This window comes from Taeniopygia guttata, chromosome 2, assembly GCF_048771995.1.
Source record: "Taeniopygia guttata chromosome 2, bTaeGut7.mat, whole genome shotgun sequence".
Classification (NCBI taxonomy): Eukaryota; Metazoa; Chordata; class Aves; order Passeriformes; family Estrildidae; genus Taeniopygia; species Taeniopygia guttata.
Genome location: NC_133026.1, coordinates 128,727,470 through 128,748,461, shown reverse-complemented (window position 1 = coordinate 128,748,461; position 20,992 = coordinate 128,727,470). Strand labels below are relative to the sequence as shown.

Below are 20,992 nucleotides of genomic sequence, written 5' to 3'. Positions count from 1 at the left end.
TGTTCATGTGCAGCCTCCCCTTACCCTGTTCCAGGTATTGTGTTATGATTATAGCTGTTTGACCTGTTGCACCACTGGAAGTTCAGTTTGCCCTGATAATAGTGCAGTTATGTTTACTGTCCTTGTAGCTCTGGCCATTACATCTCATTACATCATTTTAATAACTCAAACACTGACATTTGAGTGATATCAGGTCCAAAATTCAGATCCAGAGAAAAAGGGTTCTTTCAACTTCAGAGTCTTTTATTTATCTGTTCTCTTGAACTGCCTGTTTTCTCACAACACATTCCACATGCCATCACAACCATTCATTGTGTTTTTCCAAAAACCCTGGAAGACAGTATAAGACCCTGCTTCAGCCAGAAATTCTTTAATAAAAAACTATTTCTTGTACTTCAGCACTTTCCCCACAGCAGGATGAAAGGTGTATCTTTAAAATATGTTTGGTATCATGCCTTGAAGCACTGGTACAGGTGAGACAAATGATTTGTAGCACATCAGCTGTTGGGGCTGAGCCCTGGGAAATACCAGATGCTAGGAGGACATCATTCTCAAATTGTCACATTCTGTAATACTATCACTCATGTTTTGGTGTATTTGTTTAAGAACTGAATACTAACTTACTTTCTCTATGTTCTGGACTTCACAGCTGCTGAATTGAATATCCCAGATTAAAAAAAAAAAAAATCCCAGGAGCAGCTCTATTTCACTTTACCCAAAAACCTTTCCAGCAACTTACAGCCATTTGAGAAGTTCTTAGGCAGCCTAGAGTAAAAAGGGTTAAGTGCAAACACCTCTCTTGCATCATCCCAGTGGAGTACCTGGCTACCTGACCACATCCTACATATGAGGAACTCAGGAAGAGTTACGTAGTCTGCCCAAAGCCACGCAACAGGTCAACAACTAAATCTGGAGCTACAGCTCTCTCAGTGTAATGGCTGGACAACATGACCTTGCTAGCAAGTTTTGCTAGCTGCTTGTAACTTTGCTGTCACCTGGGGAGTTATATTGTTATGTAGAGAAGCTAAACCTTTCTGTGAACATTAACTTTTCCAAACTGGAAGGACATGTAGAAGGGATGATCTGTCTCTTGCCTGAAGGCTTCATTAGCACAAATTTTGAAGGGACTGAGACCTCATAAATTCATTATTGTGCAGGACCAATTTAAAATGCTATCTGAAAAAAATAGCTGTAATACCAGATCCTGAGCTGCAGAGATTCAGTAGGCAAGGATGATACTCACACCTGGCTCCTGTGAAATGCTTAACCCCACAGACAAGGCCTCCCACGTTATTTATTCATTCAGACACACTCAGCTGGCACAGAGTGCTGGTGTTCTTGTGTGTGAGCTACATAAACATGCATATATGCTGTAATGCAATGCATAAATAAATTATGAAATACACAAAGACACATATGTATTTGCATATATCCCATGTTAAAATGGGGTTGGAACATGCAAGTTAAGGACACCGTGAAGTATTGACTGCTTCGTTACAAATGCAGTGCCTGAGACCTGGGTGCAGGAAGTCATGTCTTTTTTATGCACCATTATCACCTCAGCCTCCATTGCAATAGACATTATTTGTTCTCTCAGAAGCATTTGGCCTTTTTTTTTTTTTTTTTTTTGTTAATGGGGACTGGTCTGAGTTATGGTGAGGAGCATTGAGCTCAGTATTCATTTATAGCTGAAAAGATTATCTACCCTGAAAATCATCTACCCTGAAAAGACTAAGAAATCTTTCAAAAACAATGGTAATTTACACTTAGATGGAATCTTATAGTTAAACTCTAAGCACATCTAAGAATATGATGTGATTCATATTACTTGGTGCTAAACTGATGTTGCTAATTCTTTTGTAACTTGTCACAACAGAACAAAGATAGCAGGCTCTATTTTAGGAAGCGTATGAATCAGTGGGAGAGCCAAAAGGAAACAAATGGATCACTGGTGAGTCTAAAAATGCCTCAGAGATGTGAGCAGTGTGTCTGCTGACTCTGAAGTTGTGCAGAAAAATTTCAAGGAAGAGTTTTAAGCATGGCTAGCTACACAAAAAACCCACATTTTGAGCGGACAATTTAAGGAGGAAATGATCTTGCACACTGTCCGTCCTTCCTATGTGATTTAAACAAGCTGCTTATTCACTCACTGAACATTAGCTGACAGTCTTTAAAAGGTAAATCCAGCTGCTGAAAATAAATTATATGACCATGGTAAGTTCCTCCTAAACAACCTGTATTAACTGATAAAGGAGACTTGCCTCTACATTGACTGTGGGGTTATGATCGTCCTAACACCACCACTGAAATGAAGATCAAAAAATGAAGGGTTAATGACCCATCAACATCTGAAGCATGCATGAATTTAATAAATGTAACAAATGCATGTTCAATTACATAGTCAAAAATTCACAGGTCATTTCCCCTTTGGATGTTAAGAACGCTTTGCTTGGCTGTGTTAGGTGGGAGGTTTGCTTCTGGAAAGGCTCTCTAATCACATGGCAAAGAAGAGAACAGAAGAAGAGTATTCCTGGCTGTACCCAGAGGTACAATAGAGTCTTTTATTACTGAGTGCTGAAGGAGAGGACAGGTTCAGGCAAGAGCAGTGAAAATGCACTGGACTTCTAGCACAAGAGACAAATATGAGAGAGGACAGACAATCCCAATGGAAAATATTTGACGAATGCCTCTGGGCTCAGGAGAAAAATCATTCCCATAATGACAAGAAGAGGCAGCTGTCTCTGGCTCTCTGCTGGCTGCCATTGCGGTACAGTACTACCTACTGTGATGCCCAACCTGCTTTAGCCCAAGGTAACAATTCAAATGCTGCCACTGAAGGTGCTCTAGAAAAAAAACAGCATTATTCAGATCACTGAAATCTGCACTGACTTCTGAGAGGAGTTTTATTTTGACAAGAAGAAAAGTGCAGCTAAAGCTTACCATTATTTTTTCAATCTGGCTATGATTTATAAAGGCTTCCTGCCAATGGCAATTTGAAGGCAGAGTTGTACCTGGTTTTGCTCTCAAACAGTACAAAAAGCAGGATTTGCATTTTGACAGTTTTGAAGGAAAATGAGTTTTTTCTAAAATGCACTCTGCTGAAAAGGGCAGCAGATTGGATGTTTTAAGATAATAGTTCTTCTGAAAATGGAATCCCTCAACTTTTTCAGTCTGTCTTAGAGGATCATATCCAGTAATTTCTGCCTCCTTGGATCTTGCTCAGCCAAATCATGAGTGTTCTAGTCATGTCTAAATTGGATTCTTGAATTTGCTGAATTCATGCTGTAGAAATACAGTAACAGGTCTCTAACACCTGTTTTGCATAAAAGTCTGGAAAGGCCTGCTCTTACTCAAATTGTAATCTGCTGTTTGGGAAAATAGCATTAGAAACTTGTGATTTATAGCAGAAACAATCTATCATCTTGAAGCCAATGTTGCAGAAATCTTTGCAGTAAAAAAAGTCAGGAGAAGAAGAACAGTAAAGTAAGTGCCTGTTTTAGTTGAGACTGATGTTTAAATATAAAAGTCCACTTCAAAAATGGGATTGACATTTGCACAAGCACACAAATGTCAGACTGTGCTTTTTTAGACTTGGATCTGTTTAGACTGTTCATGCTTTAAACAGCAGGTTTGAAGTGTTTGTACCTAAATTTGGACAGAAGAGTTTGGGCTCTTTTGAATAGTAGCTAGTATCTTCTCCATAGGAAAAATAAATAAAAAATCCAAACCAACACAACAGTATTTCATTGTGGTTAATCATAAACTTGAGGTTTTTTAAAATTAGAAACCCTGGCTGTTTCTGCGTAATGCATTCAGTAGGACAGACCAGGACCTATCTGACATCTGTGATCTTGCAGTATCACATAGAATCTCTTCCCATACAGCACAGGACTTTCTGCCACAACTAGATGGAAGCTGTAGGGCAGAAGGTTTTAGACTTCGTCTTAACCAGGGTTAAGTTCAGAGCAGCGGTTCATAACTTACCATTAAACAGAAACTTTCATTTTGATAGCTGTGCTAGACTGGCCTTAGAACAATGGCACACATCAGCAAATGTGACCGGTGTGCAGGTTCCTGTACTGATATGCCAGGTTTTTCTGTGTGGGAATAATGGGTGTGTTTATGCAAATCACTCAGAATGATATCAAGCTGGTTTTTACACATTGTTCTTATTAATCTTTGTATGGAAGGTATATCTTGTCCAAAGTTTAGAGGAAGATTGTTTTTTTAGTATGTGCAAGCTCTGTTTGGTGTGGTTCTCCCTCCTGCTACTCAGTATTTCTAATACAGAGACAGATCTGCATTCTCACGTGCCCTTGAAACAGGCACGACTGTGGAGTAGGGCCTCTCCAAGAGGCACAACACATGGCAGTGCTTTGTTGTAGCTCAATGCACTCATTGTAACTCACAGGTCCTGTGGTAGGAAGGTCACTCTCTACTCCATGGCCAGACACATATTGTGCCTGCTAAATACTGCTGTAGTATTTCGTCGCAGTGGGAACCCAGACAATAGGTCATGCCTTGCATTAATGTGTAGGATCTTGAAAAATCAATACAATTCAAATAACAGGGGACTGCTGCCCAGTTGTTTACTATTCCCAGGACACACAGAGCAGGAATGGCTGTGCCATTAAGCTGCCACTGAGCACATGGAAAGTACAATGTGCTCATTGCTAACTCATACCAATAAATCCAGAATCATGCACGGACACATGTTATTGCAAATATGAATGGTTTCCTTGCTCCAGAGATCTCTTCAGAATATTTTCTGTAATACAAATATAAACATCAAATTCCTCAAAAAAGGCCAATTTCTGAGTAAATTTTTGTGTCCAGCAAGTCCCAGACCTAAGCAACTGTATCTCTTTTGCTGAGGGCCTGCTCTGACAACCATTAGAATCAACAGAAAGGCTAATTGATTAGAAAGGCTTTGGATAAAGCATCTAAGGCGACAACTGGCACTACTGCAATAACCAGAAAATTTATTGTTGACCTCAGTGAATGCAGGATGAAATACCTGGGCTCTTGCTCATCAGGTATTTGAGTCCATGCACATAATTTATTTCATTATAAAACATTCATATGCTTAAGTACTTGTCAGATTTGGAAGAGAAGTGTGACAGTTGCCAGGCTGAGAAAGAGAGTAGCTTTCAGAACTGCCTTTCTCCTGTCAACAGCAATGATATTTGAAAGAAAGAATAAGCAAGTTCATTGTTTCCACCATTTTGTTACAATAGAGAATTAAGAAATAAGTGAAATGAAAATGGAAGACTTTGAGAGCAACCCTACAGGAAGAAGAGAGCTTCTCTTCCTTCCTTCAATTACTTCTCAGGGGACTTTCAAAAATATAAACAGTGAGTTTTTTATCTCCATTAGGAATCTGTGTCTCAAATACAATCCAAACTTTCCTAGGGCTTGCCTACACTGGAAAAATACATTATGTGAATTGATTAACATTTAATGCTTCATATAACAGTCAGTACAAACAAAGACTAAGGCTTTGACATTTTTTGTTGTTGTTGACCCCAGGTAACCCAGCTGCCAAACATGACAGTTCTTGTCTACACTAAGTGGTTTGTATCACCTCAATTAACATGTTCTAACACAATGTAATTTTGCAATACAGATTAGTCCTTTGGGGCATTTATTCTGTACATTTAATTTTCTGTCTCGCCTATCTTGAATGTGCAGATATGTGCTGCTTCTCCCCTCCCCCTTCTATCCTGAAGCCACTATCATTGGAAATTGAAGAGACTTTGTAAGCACTCTCGTTTCTTGCTTCAACTTATAAACTGAAAGCCCAATCAAATATATTATTTTTATGTCCTTTGATAGTGCTGATGTTATAAAAATTAAGTTGATCTTTTAATTGAGGAACTGCTAGTTCTGCATAGGAAAGTATCATTAAATACTAGCTAATTGTAGCTTTTGCAAAAATATTGCAGATTGTGCAGCTAGGCAGTCTCTTGGCCAACTCACACAGCCTATTCCCAGCCACAGGAAGGCACTCTGCAGCATTTTTCCAAAATCTACTTTCTCTATTTTGTCTTACATAGAGAAGCTTTGTCCTTACAAGAAAATGAAGGGGGTGGGGGGGTGGGGGGGGTGGGGGGGAAGAGAAAGCAAAAAAAATAGACAAAAAAGATACAATTAAACATTGAGGTTAAAAGATTAAATTTATCTGGACTCTAGAAGCCAACACACTCATGATGCCCACACAGTATTTTATTACAAAATGCTATTATTTTGCAATAAACCAAGTTCTACAGCACAACTGAAACTGTGAAATATCCTAAACGGGTAGGACATGTTGCATGTAAAATGCTGCTTGGCTACATATCACTGATTCATTTCAGCATCTTCTGAAGGACACAGATCTTTGCCCATCCAGCAGTCACTGCAGTCTGAAGTGACTATTAACCTTCTGATATACCCAGTTATATTAAGTGACTGAAGCTGTGCAGTACAATGACACCAGCTCTCCTGGACTGTAACTTCACTGTCTGGAAATTCCTTTCAGAGAGATAAGCAGCTAAAATGAAAATTGCTACATTTACTTTCATTGCCTCTTCTATTTTTTTCCTAAAAAGATGGGGCAAGTGATCTAATGCATGAGTTCTCTAGGAATTTACAGCCCTGCTAAGGTGCTTCAGCCTAATAAATGTTGAGAAATGTGATTCTTCTCCTATACTCCCCTAAGACCCCACTTGGAGTCCTGCATCTAATCCTCAGGCCAGGAAGGACATGGACCTCAGTACAAGAGAGATATGAAGTTCCTGGAGCAGGTCTAGCAGAGAGTTACAAAGCTGGTGAAGGGACTGGAGCATCCCTCTCTTTAAGAAAGGCTGGGAGAGCTGGGCCTGTTCAGCCTCAAGAGGAGGCACGTGAGAGGAGACCTCATCAATGTCTGTCAGTCTCTGAAGGGAGGGTGTCAAGAGGATGGACCAGGCTCTTCACAGTGGTGCCAAGTGATAGGACAAGAGGCAGTGGGTGGAAACTGAGGAACAGAGGTTCCACCTGAACATGAGGAGAAACGTCTTTACTCTGTGGGTGACTGAGCATGGGAACAGGTTTGCCCAGGGAGGCTGTGGAGTCTCCCTCACTGGAGATACTCAGAGCCATCTGGACACAGTGCTGTGCCATGTGCTCTGGGATGGCCCTGCTTGAGCTGGGAGGCTGGACCAGGGGACCTGCTGTGCTCCCTTCCAACCTCACCTGTTCTGTGATTCTGTGACCTGTTGGAGCAAATTCTGGGGAGTGACACCAAGATGATTGGAGGGATGTAGCACCTCTCCTGAGAAGAAATACTGGGAGAGTTGGAATTGTTTAGCTGTGAGAAGGCTCGAGGAAGACCATAAAGTTTTCCACAATGAGGGTGCTGAGGTACTGGAACACGTTTCCCAAAGGAGCTGTGGCTGCCCCATCCCTGGAAGCACTCAAGGCCAGGTTGGACGGGGCTGTGAGCAGCCCGGTCTGCCGGAGATGTCCCGGGCAGGGCTTTGGAGCAGCTCCATGGCCCCGCTCCCTGCCCGTCCCAATCCCAGCCCCAGTCCCAGCCCCAGTCCCAGCCCCAGTCCCAGCCCCAGCCCCAGCCCCAGCCCCAGTCCCAATCCCAATCCCAATCCCAATCCCAATCCCAATCCCAATCCCAGCCCCAGCCCCAGCCCCAGCCCCAGTCCCAGTCCCAGTCCCAGTCCCAGTCCCAGTCCCAGTCCCGGCCCCAGTCCCAGTCCCAGTCCCGGTCCCAGGCCGTGGGGCGGGGCGGGGGCGTGGCCCGGCGGCTCCGCCCCGCCCCCTGCGCTCCCCGCCCGCCCGTCACGTGCGTTAGCGACAGGCGGCGGCGGCGCCCATTGGCGGAGGGGCGGGGGGCGTGGCCGGCGGCCGGTCCGTCAGCTGCGCCGGGCCCTGACAACAAAGGGCTCCGCGGAGCGGCGGGGCCGGGGCACCGCGGGCCGGGTGAGTTCGCGTTGCGGGCAGCTGCGGGCACCGGGCGCGCTGCCGCTGATCCCGGGTGGGGTGGTCTGAGCGGTGGGGAGCAGCAGCGGCGGCAGAGCCTCCGTTTTCCCGTGGGTCCATCCCGGCTTCTCTCCGCTGGGAAGGCGCCGAGGCCGGGGGCTTTTGGCGTTGTCCCGGCTGGAGCAGCCGGCGGTCTCCTCCGTCCGCCCCCCGGCCAGCCTCGGAGCGTGGCGGGGAAGGTGCGCAGCCGCTGCGGCCGTGCCGGGCAGCGGCGCCGCTGGCTCGGCCGCGTGGAGCCTCCTGCTGGCGGTCACGGAGCTGCGGGCGGGCACCGGCGGCTCGGCCCTGACACGGGACTGCGCTGCGGCTGCGAGGGGTTTCTTGTGCTTGTGTTTTCCTTTTGCTTGGCACCTACCTCATCACCTTTCCTAGAGTAGAAACAAACAAAAGGGAAAAATACTTTTTTTATTGCAGCGGTACTGTATTGTTGACATTCATTCGGTGTGTTATCTGTAACAGCCTCTTAATCATTACTGTAGCTGAGTCAGTTGTTCCCAGGCTTGTGTTTTCCTGCAGCTGACAGTTCCTGACTAAGAACTCGAAAGCCTGTCTCGGTCTCTGTCCTGTTTTCCTCCCCGGACGATGGCCCCGGATAACAGCCTGACTTCTCTTTTGCTCTCTGACTTGCACAATAGCGCACAAGCGTGGCCTTTTTAAAGGCGCTTGTCCAAAAGGATGTCAAAGCATCAACCACTTTCTAAATGTTTCGTGGTTTTAAGCCCAGCTGGAGATGAAACCAGGACAAAATGATTCAGATGTTTTTTTGGATCCTCCTTGGGGTGGGGGAAGGGAAAAATGGGACAAACTGCTTTTGATCTACAGAAAGTCATTTGTGGGTCAAAAGCTGAGGTTTGTTTAGTTCACATTCTCAGGGACAATGATCTCTCTCTTACTTGTTAGGGGGTAATTATTTTATGTTGCTGTGATGCCTTGGGAGCCTTACTAGAGGAGTATGAGCTCTCACACTCTGCACAGAACAAAAAGACAGCCTTTGCCTGAACGTACCTCCAGGCTTGATCTAGGAAGGAGGCAACACACATGTGTGGGAGTACAGGGAAAGCCAGTGCCATCAGCAGCCACACAATGGCTTACTAGTTAGCCTAAAGAAAAAACAAACTCATTTTTTTATTGGTCTGGTGCCAGGAGAGAGGGAAGGATGTGGAAGGTGGCTGGAAAACTACAGACTTCAAGCTTTCACTTGGAGTTCATTTCCTTATCCATAGTAAGCTCTGCCTGTAACTGAAGCACTCAAACCTTCTCAAGAAGGTTTAGGAGCACTGTAGACATTTGGCATTTCCTTAGGTAACCCATCCAGGGCTTAGTGACCTTAATGGTTAAAAGTGTTTCCTGCTAGTAGCCACTGAAAGTTGAACTTTGCTGCAGTTTAAAGCCACTTCTGCTTGCTTTGGGTATAAAAGAAGGCAATAAATGTTTGTCTCTTTCTTCACATATTTGACTACTGTTGTAATTTTTTCCTTCCCTCTATTAAGCTTTTCCATTTTTAAAATTTTGTTGGTTTTCTTTAGACTTCTGATATTTTTTGTAAATTTCTTTAGCAGAAACCTGATGTTTCATTTTCAAGTGTGGTCTTTTAAAATAGACCTGTATCACTATTACAGCTGAGCCTGTTGTTCTTAGTCTTGTGTTTTCCTGCAGTCAGTCATTTCTCTTGAGCATAACTTCTTGAGTTTCACTGTACCTTTTCATATTGCTCCTGAAGACTACTTTAAATTCTGCTCCTATCTTTCTGTGCTGTCTGAATAAGGAGGAAGCTGCATAAATGTGTACAGGACCGGTGCTGCATGGAGCAAGTGTTTGTCCTTACCTTGAACAAGTGGGTGATGGGGTCTGGTTTCCTGGGATAACATGACACTGGAGGCTCAAAGGACTCTTTAGTGTGGCCTGAGAGTTCTAGGGTGAAGCGAGGTATACTGGACTATATATAAATAATATTCTTTATGGGTTTCATCTTTTAATATCTGTGTTTGTTTACTGTCACATGTCTTGCTTCCTTTCTGAATGCAGGTACTCATACTGTCTTACATGGATATATTCTTTCCTATTTAATTATCAAGCAGGTATTTTATCTGTAATAATTCTGAGCTGCTGTGATGATTCAAATATTGCTATGGGCAAAAATTACTTGTAGTGAAGTTGGTGAATATTTTCCCAACAGTCTTTACTTTTCCACCTGCTTTTAATGGCTTCTATTTATTGGCTCATACATAAATATTAAAGGCTCTTAAGTGTGCTGATCTGGGGTGTTTAAACATTCAGCTTCTTGGTACTAATGGGATTTTTCATCTTAACTGCCAGATGCAGAGGTTAGGCTTACAGTGACCAATCACATGTAGATTTAGGGGAGTGAATTGAGAAATAAGCACTGGGTTTAGTTAAACATATCCAATACTTTTCCATGTTCCTTAGACTTAGGATATATGGCTCGTTGGGTGGCTGCTGTGAAAATGATCTCACTGGTGACTCTGTGGTGCACTTTGAACCTGAAGACAGGATGTGCCTTGCTACTGTGTTAACTTGTAGTCAGGGTGGAGCAGAGAAGAAACACTGCTTTGGGCTTCCCTAGGAGCCCTCACAGCGGCTGCCCTGCGTCAGCAGGGGAGATGAGTTCTCTGGAGCAGAAAACACGCCCTTGCCCCTGGTGTCTCTCTGACATGGAGGGAGCTGGGGGAGTGTAGGCACAAGAGTCCTGTACACCTCCTCCCTTAGGAGAAGGTGGGACTGGCACCTAAACAGACCTTTTTTTGAGGAGGAGGTCTGAGACAAAGGCAATCAGCTCCCAGGAGAGACCTAGGATTGGGGTTTTTGTATGTATTTAGCTGGGAGGGAATGGCAAATGCCACTGAAGCTGCCTCTCCTCTTCAGGGAAAAATGTTCACTGGTACCTCAGACTGCATTAACAAGGGGCTTCTAATTTGTTTCCCTAGGGATGTTACCTGTGGTTTTGTCATTAAGATGCTTTTCATCATTTTTTACAGGTTTCACGTAAACTGTTTACAAGTCATGCTTTTGCACGTCCTGTACCTAAGCTGATAAAGCATCTATGCACTTTAATCTCAAGTCTATGCCACTCTGCTAGTCGTGTGAGCTGTGCCTTGGATATAAAGACCTACCAGCCAAAGTCTTGTTCCTGCCTTAGTAATGTTCCAGAGGTTAAATAAAATGCTCATGGGAGAGATTGATAGCTTGTCCAGCCAAGAGCCAGAGTTCAGTGAGAAAGAAGATGACGAGTGGATTCTGGTTGACTTTATAGGTAAGATGTCTGTCAGACATAAGTTCTGCCTTTGTCTTGCTCTGGCTCTTGTCTTGCTTCCATGTGAACAAACCAGTAGCTTGGGGAAACTTTATCTCAGCAAAACTAGTGTGGGATTAGAGTGTAGGATGTCTTCAAACAAATGTTACATGTTCTGTAAATTGGTGAGAAAAATGATGTCAGATTTATAAGCCCGACACAGATTTCAGCAGAACCACTTGTCCAAATAAAATGTATTTGACTTATTTCGCAATTATATAGCTTTACTGATAACAGTTGTTTCACATGCCTAACATGGCTTGTCTGGGAGCTCCCTTTTCCCTTCCCCTGCTTTTAAAAAGTAAAGACTTATGTATATGCTAACTGGGCTTTTTTTTCTTTTCTTTGTGTTTTGTTTGTTTGTTTTGTTATTATTATTTCCTATCCCATTTCTGGCTGTGTGCAACTGTGTTGTTTTCAACCTTCTGTGATCACCAACATCCGTGGTTCCTCTCCACCGGTGAATGGTTGAATGCTCCCCTACAGCGGACACTTGCACTAACTGCTCCGTGGAGGAAGCAGATGTTGTTGAAGCATCAGCCACGGACAGCTCGCCCGTCTTCTCGTGTTTATCGTCTCCCTTGGAACACTTGCCGGAGGACAGCGAGTCTTGCTTCATCCAGTTTGAGTCATGTCCTATGGAGGAGAGCTGGTTTATTACCCCTCCCCCATGTTTTACTGCAGGTGGATTAACCACTATCAAAGTGGAGACCAGTCCGATGGAGAACCTCCTGATAGAGCACCCCAGCATGTCTGTGTATGCTGTCCACAATACCTGTCACAGCCTTAATGAGACTGGATGTGCTGATGAGGAGTTTCACAGCCCAGGTAGTCCCAGGTATGTCTGAATTCTCTTGTCAAGGAGCTCTGGTGCTGAAAATATCTGGTTTCTCCTTGATCAGCTTAGACACTTAATACTGAATTTTCCAGCTTATTTCAGGGGAGGTGAATAAAGCATGAATACCACACAAGGTGTGTAGAGTGGTCAGGTGCCTGCCTGCTCAGAAAAATGTTGTATAAGATGGCCATGTTGGCAAACAGTTGGGTATGCATATTGGCACTGCAGTAAATATTCATGGAGTCTTACTACTCCCTTGCAGAGTATGTTCCTTTGCAGAGTTTTGTGCAAACTGGTGGCAGTTAACTGTATAGCCAGTAATGTAGATATGAAAGCACTTTGCCCCCTTCACAGCTTTGTGTGTTTTTCATAACTGCTAGTCAGTATTCATTCAGTCACCTTGTGAGATGAAACATAGAACTTTAATGATCCTGACAGGGAAGTGGCTTGGGGTTTAGGTGGGAGGCTTCTGTGGGTTTTTGTTTTTTTTTTTCATTCCTCAACCTAGTGATAAGGACAGGATTAAATTTGCCACAAGTGGCTTGTGGAGCAAAAGTAAACTGAAAGATTCCACAAAACTTAGTCCCCTCAATGTGAAAATCTGTGCTGCAAACTTCTACTTTTAGTGAACTAAGTGCTTTTTGATCCTAAAAACCTATCCATGTAGGTTTATTATAGAGGTATGTTTGCCATGCACTGCCATTCTTTGGTGTTGGGGTATGCATCTAGACCAGTATAGTATACATGGCTGTATGCAAATAGATTATTTCTCTGCCATTATGACCCCATGTGTTCATTGGTTTTGAAATAATTGGGTATTTTGTGAATCCCAGTTAGTAACAAAGACTGACTTTTCATACCATCTAGTCTTAAGTTTAGCAACAATAACACTAAAGATCACAGTATACAGGATATACAGGAGGAAATCAGTATAGTAATTGAGTTGCTATAGGTAGATTCCTATTGACTTGTCTAATTAGCCCCTTGCCATACTTAAGTTTTTAGTTCAAACAAACAGCTGACTTTGAGATGACATGCTGCTGTATTATGTTGAAGTATATTGGTGATACTATTGATATTGGCATGGGATTTGTATAATTATTTTGGAAGGCCATTTTATGATGTTAAGCATCAGGGGTATAGCTTAAGTTAAATTGGGGGGAACTATGAGCAGACAGGTCCTTTAAAATGAGGGTCTGAAGGAATCTGCAAGAGTGCTGTAGGCTGCAAGGCATGCCATAGCAAAAGATAGTAAGCCACTTTATCTAAAATACCAATCTGCAGTGAATAGTAACACTCAAAAATTTGATTTTGACTTTTCAGTCACTTGAACTGGGGATCCTGATGAAATTCAGCCAGAGAAGGATCCTGTCTTGTGTTATACAGTGCAGTTAAGCTGCTTCAATGTCTGGGGAAGCTAGAGGTGTGCTCTTCAGCTGGCGTGTAGTTAAGTTTCTTCACACTGAACTCTGTGCTGCTGGTTTGTCAGAGGATCTAGGCTCTTTTACAGGGCATTTTGTGTGACAACTGGGATGAGTCTTAAGTCTAACAGCTGAGGTAGACTGCAGAATTTGGGAACACTGGTTACACTGATACTGGAATAAGTTTCAGAAGCTGTTATGAAGTCTCTAGTGGTTTAATGGTTGGCCATTTAATATTGTAGGGCAAAGAAAAGCTGCTTAAGGCACACTGGCACAGTAAGTACTACTGTTTTGGAACAGTGCTTTTTGTTTGATCAGGCTGCTAGCAACACTGCTTCCTCTAGAGCCTTGTCTGCCAAAGCAATACTGGTTTTAGGACTAACCTTTGTGCCAAATGATTACTTGATCAAGCCTAACTACTTCTGCTTTAACAAGCCAAAATGCTATGTGCAGAAAAATTACTGAAATAATTGGGTTGGGGATCTGAAGCCTTTAATGTTTCTTGTGAGGTGTGGTTGTGTAGCACAATGAGCAAGACACTTCTGCTTTCTAGCAAAATAGACACTGGAAGTGCAGCAGCAAATGTATGTAGTGATGGTCTGGCTTAAGACACAGCCCCTCTAAAAATCAATTTTGACAATATTATGGAGTCTCATCAACCCTCTTCTCTCAGTGCAAGGTGCTCACTAGTGCCAGCCTACCAAATACACCTAAGGTACTAGAAGGCTGCATTTTGGATGAATATGTGGCCATTTAGCTAATTCAAACCACCTCTGCTATCCCAATGTCACTTTGATGACAAATAGAAGAGTGTTGGTTTGCAAACCACTGCTGGAAGGGTATTTGATTTGATAAGAGCTGGGGGAAAGCTAAAGTATTTTCAGCTAGTAAGTTTAAACCAGTTTTTCGTGGAGGAAATCTTTTTTCATTTCAATCTTTATTCATTTTAAATTCCTTTCAAAGCAAAAGGATGTTGTATAAACTTCTCTATTTGCCAAATTAGTAATATTTTTCCATAACAAAACCACAGCAGTTTGTATTAACAGTTGCTGCCCTTTGCTAGCTAAGGGTATACTTAGGAAATACAGGTTGCAATAACTGTGGTGTGGCTTCCTGGGTCTGTAATAGCTTTCCCTAGAAAGGCTTCACTTGCAGTTCCACCTCCAGCACTCTTGGATGCACTAAGAGATCACTCCACAAAGAAAATAGTAGTCCCATATTTGTAGGTACCCTCATGTAAATTAAACTGGTGTAATCTGCAAAGAATGCATTTACAAGGCGCTGTGAATTGATTTGTGCTTGATACTCACTTAGTTTTCACGTGGTATTTCAAGTGCTAGGTTTAGGACAATATCCAGTGAATAAACAGGGGAAGACCAGCATGCCACATATGACTGTTCTGCAGTCTCTAGTCTTCAGTCAGTCATATCAAACTACCCAAGGTTCCAAAAGCAAGATTAGGATATTTAAAATAAGAAAAAAGTAGAAGGGAGTGTTTCCTTGATAACAAGGAGTATTTCCCAGTGTGGAGTTGGTGGCGGCAGAAGAGCTTACCTCATGTCAGGCACCTGCAGCCTCCCAGAGTAAGGCTATAAAGGGTGTACCATGGGCATGGCAGACCTGATTTATGTCTACATAGATGACATACAATAATTGCAAGTTAAACTCTTCCAGAAGAGACTGTATCATAAAGTCATGCTAATGTTAAGAGACAGACTTCCCAGGAGACCTCTTGCTCGTGCCTGGGCAAGTTCTGGTCTTGCAGACATCTTTCCTGGGCACCACTGACCAGTTGACAGCTGGTTGTTGGGCCCTGAGAGAGAAAGCAAGAAACTCTGCTGCCACTGGCCTCACACCAGCTCTAGCACTCAGATTAGGGTTTTGCTTTGCTTTTACAATGGCTAGGCTATTTTCAACTTTACTTTGGAAGTTTCAGGAAATGCCAGTGATTGTTCTGTCAAGTAGGGAAGTCCTTTTTCAATATGTCAGTCGCTGCTTGCATAGGCTGCTGGTTTGTTTTTCACTAGTGCATGATGAAACAAGGGTTTGCCAAAACTGCTGACTCACTGCTCATGAAATTTAGGGGGCTGGTTGAGGAACAGTCCTTCTAAGTTATTTTTCATGTGTGTCACAACTGGTCTACCATTCCATTCTTCTGCATGAACATTGTTTGGATTTACTTGTGTGGCTGGCAATTGAAATGCACTTTTGTTAGTGTCCTTTGTTTTCAGACTGAACCACCTATGTGCAAGATTATTTTAAACCAAACTTTGCCTAGCAGATAACTCTCAAGTCTTCTAAAGCTGGAGCAGTGTGACACACATTGCCTTATATTTCTGATTTGTATTGCATCCTGGGCTTAGGGAGGTGGTGTGGGGAAGAAAGAGCACAGTAGCGTAAGATGCCGAAAGTCCTAAGGCTGTTGTGGGGCCCTCACACAGAAAGTGATTTAGCAGCACTACACATTAATTACCAGTGTGGTGTGTGGTAAGTGGTTTGACCTTATCTCTGTCCAGTATAATCAGGGTACCCTTTTGAAATGCTGGATGCTGAAGTCCATGTTCTACCCTTTGTTTTGCTTGTCTTTCCAATGCACCTCAGTGGTGACTGATACCTACTTGTTACATTTCTAGACAGGAGGCCCGAAGTGAAATGGGACAGCGTGTTCACTGCTATGTCACAGCTCTTGCTACTAGTTCAACTTTTCTGGAAAAAAACAAGAGCTTTCGTCCTACCCACTGGATAAAAGAACATAATGAAAGACACTATCTCAACAGAAACAGTCTCCGTCGCCAAAACCTTACCAGGGATTGCCACTCTCGGCAAATCAAGCACAATGGACTGTTTGTTCATCAGCCTTGCCAGCGTCAGTTCAATTACTGATGGTTTTTTGTGGTTTTAATCTATGGTCTAATTGTTTCTTAAGTTGCTTTTATTTTCGTGGTAGGTAAGTGTGGTCAATCTGAAGCTGATTGTCAATCCCTCAATCACAATCGTAACTAGTGTTGCATTATTTTCAAAAGACACATAAATGTCCAAACATCTTGCATCAAGTTCTAAATGTTGATGTTAAATATCAGTGTCTTGGAAGCCTATCAGTATGATAGTTTGTGTGCTGTTTTATAAACTTTGATGTATAGATGGGTTCTTAGTTGGTATTTTAAAGAAATTTAACTGAGATGGAAATCAGTTACATTTTGCATTAATCAAAACGGAGTTAGAAAATTTGAGGTTAGCTATGTGTTCTAATGACCAGTACTTGACAGCTTGTGTATCTGTCTGTATTCAGCATATATGATTACTTTCTGACAAGGAAATTCTATAGCTGCCAGTAGATATTACATAGCTGTGCTGAGCTGTTTCAAGAAGGACATCTCATCTAAATTCTGGAACTTACTTGTGTTAATGGGGTCTGTGTAGGTGTGCTGGATACTTGATATGGATATTGAAAGAGGGTTAAATGTCCCACCAATATTGTTGCAGTACCACATGGCACCAATGTTACAGATGTAGTACCTCACAGTGGAGTGGGAAAAAAAGTGAACCTTTGAGTAACGTGCAGATGCACAACACAGAGAACTGAACTGGGTTTTACTAGGTAAAGTTTGAGTTTCTCTAACTATTTCTGTCTTTGAAGCATGTATTTCCTCTACCCTATCTCATTTAATCTCTAGTCTAGTTAAAGGAGAAAGATGGTGGGTTGACCATTCTTTTAATCCTATCAGGCTAATGAACAGCTATTTCTGAGCTGCAAATTGCTATTAGATTGTCTCATATTCACAGATTGAGAGTAGCTCAGAAGTTGCTAGAAGGAAGCTTTTATTCTAAATTCTCCTAATTTTCTCTTTTTCTCTATGAAAATGAAATCCAAGTTAATGGGAACTGGAAATGAAGGGCAGTGTGAGGCAGGAGAAGTGGATGCTGAGCTAAACACAGTGATAACCGTGTATAAAAATTGATCAGTCAGCCATGGTTGTTCTCTCAGCCCACTGAAGGCAGAAGGACTTGATAACAATTCCATGGGCCAACAGGAAAGAAAAGCCATTCAAAACTATCAAGTAGTTTTCTTAAGAACACTGGGCAAGATGTTTTGGAAGTTGGCAGGCACTGCCAACTACAGGTAAAGTTCCCCTGTTACCAAAAGCTGTGTTACACAGCAACCAGTGGTTTGCTGAACCCTGTTAGATCAGTCTGGGCAGTGATTAAATGGGTATGGAAGTAAGGAAGCAGAAATCCTCAGTGAAAGAAGGATGGGAGCCAAAAGTAAGTTTAGCTTCCTTTCTGCCAGTGCTTAATGTGACTTGCTGGTTTCCCTTGTGTTTAGTGCCTAGGGCATTACAGCGTTAACATTAAACTCGGCTGTGTCTTCCAGTAGTCCTTACACAGAAGTTGATACAAAGAGTAAGGAGTCTTTGAAATAAGACAAGGTCGATAATGTGAGTTGTTCCAGACCTATGAAGTATTTAAATTCAGCTGGATGCTTCAATTTCACTGAAGCAGAACCCCAACAATTCAAATTGACCTTGATGTAGGGGTACTGTTGTGTGTTCTGCAGCTGGAATTGTTGTGGAACCTACTTAGCATACAGGGAACAGCATTTATAGCCTATCTTTCACTGCAGATGTGCTGCTTCACTGCAATTAGGGTTGTCACAAAGGGATGTTGAAAATAATTAAATGTACAAAAACAAGACGTGTTCTCCTGGATACACTAGTTTTTGGTTTTTTGGGGGTTTTGTTTTGTTTTTTTAACAAATTCAATTTACATAGACACTGAAAGAAAACAAAATTGGTCACACCATGATTTTCCAAAAGAGTTATTTTGTTACTGCAGTTTTAGCAGTATGTGCCCGTGTCCATACAACAATTCTCATGTGGTCTAAATACTTTGGTTTATCTGCAAATAGCTGTAGTTTCACCAGTCTCATCTGTTCACAAGTACTCTTACCTCCCTCAGATTATCTACCTTTATCACTCCAGCTTTTTGTCTAGCTTAAACTTCCTTATCCTTGCTGCCAACTTTCTAGCTCAGGAAAATTCTTTGCTTTCCTGTATTACTTTTCTTTATATAAAAGTAACTACTTTCCTTCAGCTTTAATTTTCTTAAAGTGCAATGAAGGAAGATGGAGTCTCCACCTCCCTGTATTGGACGGAGTAAGTAATCCCTTAACTCCTAATGGGGAGATGGAGCTGAGAGTATAAGGCTCTCAGGCATTAAAATGAGAGCCTTGGTCTGTTCTTCTCAGTAGGCAAGTAAATGCAACTTTAGACTGCTCCTAGAATTGGGAGATACTGATCTTTTTATACTGCATTACTAGATGACTTTCTGGTGATGAAAACCTATATCTTTCAGGATATAAACTATTTTGTTGCACAAAGCTGTGCTTCTCAATTTGTAATATTGGAAACCATATTATTGTGTGAGATAGTACTACATCAATGGCTTTTTGTTAATTTGTTTTACATATTTATGTTGGTCTAGCCCTGTTTTGTGCCTGGAGCTAATGGGCAATTAGATTTGTTTTGGTTTACTGTTTTAATAGTGAGCTGTGTGGCTTTTTATATGGCTTTTTTGAATTGTATTAAAGTGTGTGTTTTTTCTTGTAAAAGTGGAGGCCTTGCACTGTCTCATACTGATTGATATTCATGAATCTTGCTGAAATTGTATTTTCATATGTATTGGTCAATGGACAGATTTGCATTTTAAACTGTGCCTTCTACACAGCAAACTTGAAGATTCAAAAGGGACATTTCAGTTGGGATTAATACTGTACATCAGTCTATGCATATATGGCAGCTTCTCTCCAGAGCCACTTCTCTATTTGTAGCAGTCCTTTTGATATGGAAGAATCTGTGGCTCTTATTTTTAATAGTTTAACACAAGCTGAAAACAGACAAAATACAGCACTTTGCCAAAAAAGGTAGCATTGCTTAACCAGTGTGTATTTACTAAAGTGATCTTCTGTATTTTGTTTTCATAGTGCGTTCTGCGCACCGTGGGGAAACATGATCTTAACTCTCAATAAAAAATGGCCTATTAAAAATTGTCAGTCTGTTCTTTAATGTTACAGGTTAGTGAAAATCCAAATGCCTGAACATCCTGTGCAGGTGGCAGGAACAAGTGCTGAGTGTCTCATTGCTTGCTCTAGTACAGCAGTTGCTCTGGGACTTGGTTTGCATTGCTGATCAGGGGATAAGGTGCATCTGAGCAGCATTGCACATCTCTGCTGCCTTTACTGACCAACACACAGGAACTCTGTAGGTGAACAGGACGGAGATAAAAACCACATGAAATGTGCATTGTTTGGGTGGGGGGGAAGGGGGGGAGCGGAATTTTTTCCGTATCTTGGCTGAAGCTCTCTTGTTTCAACTCATGCCCCACTGCCTATCGTTTTCCTGCCGTGCACCACCACGAGAAAAGTCTGTATGGAAAGCTGCCGGTACAGATATCCTATGAGGGGGCAGAGACCCTGTGAAGATGCCTAGGGATGGGGCTAGGTAAGGCAAAGCAAAGCCACCTGCAGCTGAACTTGGCAAGGAATGTGGAGGGGACCAGAATCCATGTGACAAAGGATGTGGAGAAGGCCAAGATGCTCCATGCCTTCTTTGCCTCGGTGTCTGCTGGGAAGACCACCCTTCGGGACTGCAGGCCCCTGACGCCTGTGTGAAATGCAAAAGCAATGAAGATCAACCCTTGGAAGAAATGCACCATACATGGTTTTATGGGATGCAGCCATGGCCTGTGAAGGAACTGGCTCAGAAACTCAAGAGCATCCCAGGCTGCATCAGGCAGGTGTTGACAGCAAGGAGAAGGGAGGTGATGCTGCATCATCTGGGCCAGTGAGACACATCTGAATGGCATGTCCAGTGCTGAGCTCCCAGGGTGAGAGGGCATGGGCATACTAGAGGGTATCCAGCAAGGGGCCAGGGTGTAACAGGATTGAAGACTGAAATAACCAGAAGAGGATGAGAGCTGGGATTGTTAGGTTGGGGAAGAAAAGACCGGGGGATCTTGGCAAAGTATATAAACGGCTGAAGGGGGCAATAGAGACAACAGAGCCAGACTTTTCTCTGATGGTGCCTAGTAAAAGGATAAAAGTTAGTGTGTGCAAGCTGAAATACAGGAAATCCTTGCATGTAAGTAATGGGCTCAGTGTTCCTCTCCATGTTGTTGTTATGGCTTTTTCTGAAACTGTATGAATGAGTGGGGATTTTTGCCTTCAGTCATTGGGGATCCTTGATCTTTGTGGCTTTCCAAAGATCATGGAGATTGGCCTTGAAATGACATCAGCTAGCTCTCTCAGCACGTTGGATACAAGCTTCCATGGATTTGTATGGGCTGAGTTGTTACAAGAAGTTTCCTGATTCAATTCTCACCCACCAAACAAGCAGGGTGACAAAGTGATCT

At 42.6% G+C, this 20,992-nt stretch overlaps 1 protein-coding gene across 2 annotated transcripts; it reads left to right on the top strand.

The window, feature by feature from the left end:
- The first annotated feature begins 7,823 nt into the window (after window positions 1–7,823).
- TP53INP1 (tumor protein p53 inducible nuclear protein 1) lies at window positions 7,824–19,628 on the top strand. Of its 2 annotated transcripts, XM_030266440.4 has the most exons (5): window positions 7,824–7,956; window positions 11,013–11,287; window positions 11,813–12,164; window positions 13,828–13,861; window positions 16,219–19,628. In XM_030266440.4, exons 2-5 carry the CDS (start codon window positions 11,176–11,178, stop codon window positions 16,234–16,236), a joined length of 516 nt encoding a protein of 171 aa, XP_030122300.1. In that variant the 5' UTR covers window positions 7,824–7,956; window positions 11,013–11,175; the 3' UTR covers window positions 16,237–19,628. The 2 variants fall into 2 exon arrangements, with proteins under 2 accessions (XP_030122300.1, XP_012427549.1); XM_012572095.5 differs by lacking the exon at window positions 13,828–13,861.
- Window positions 19,629–20,992: the final 1,364 nt, after the last annotated feature.

Coding starts and splice junctions, on each gene's coding strand:
- TP53INP1 (XM_012572095.5), top strand. CDS start 11,176: ATGTTCCAGAGGTTAAATAAAATGCTCATGGGAGAGATTGATAGCTTG. Junction 11,288..11,812: donor GATTCTGGTTGACTTTATAG/GTAAGATGTCTG, acceptor GCTCCCCTACAG/CGGACACTTGCACTAACTGC. Junction 12,165..16,218: donor CACAGCCCAGGTAGTCCCAG/GTATGTCTGAAT, acceptor TTACATTTCTAG/ACAGGAGGCCCGAAGTGAAA.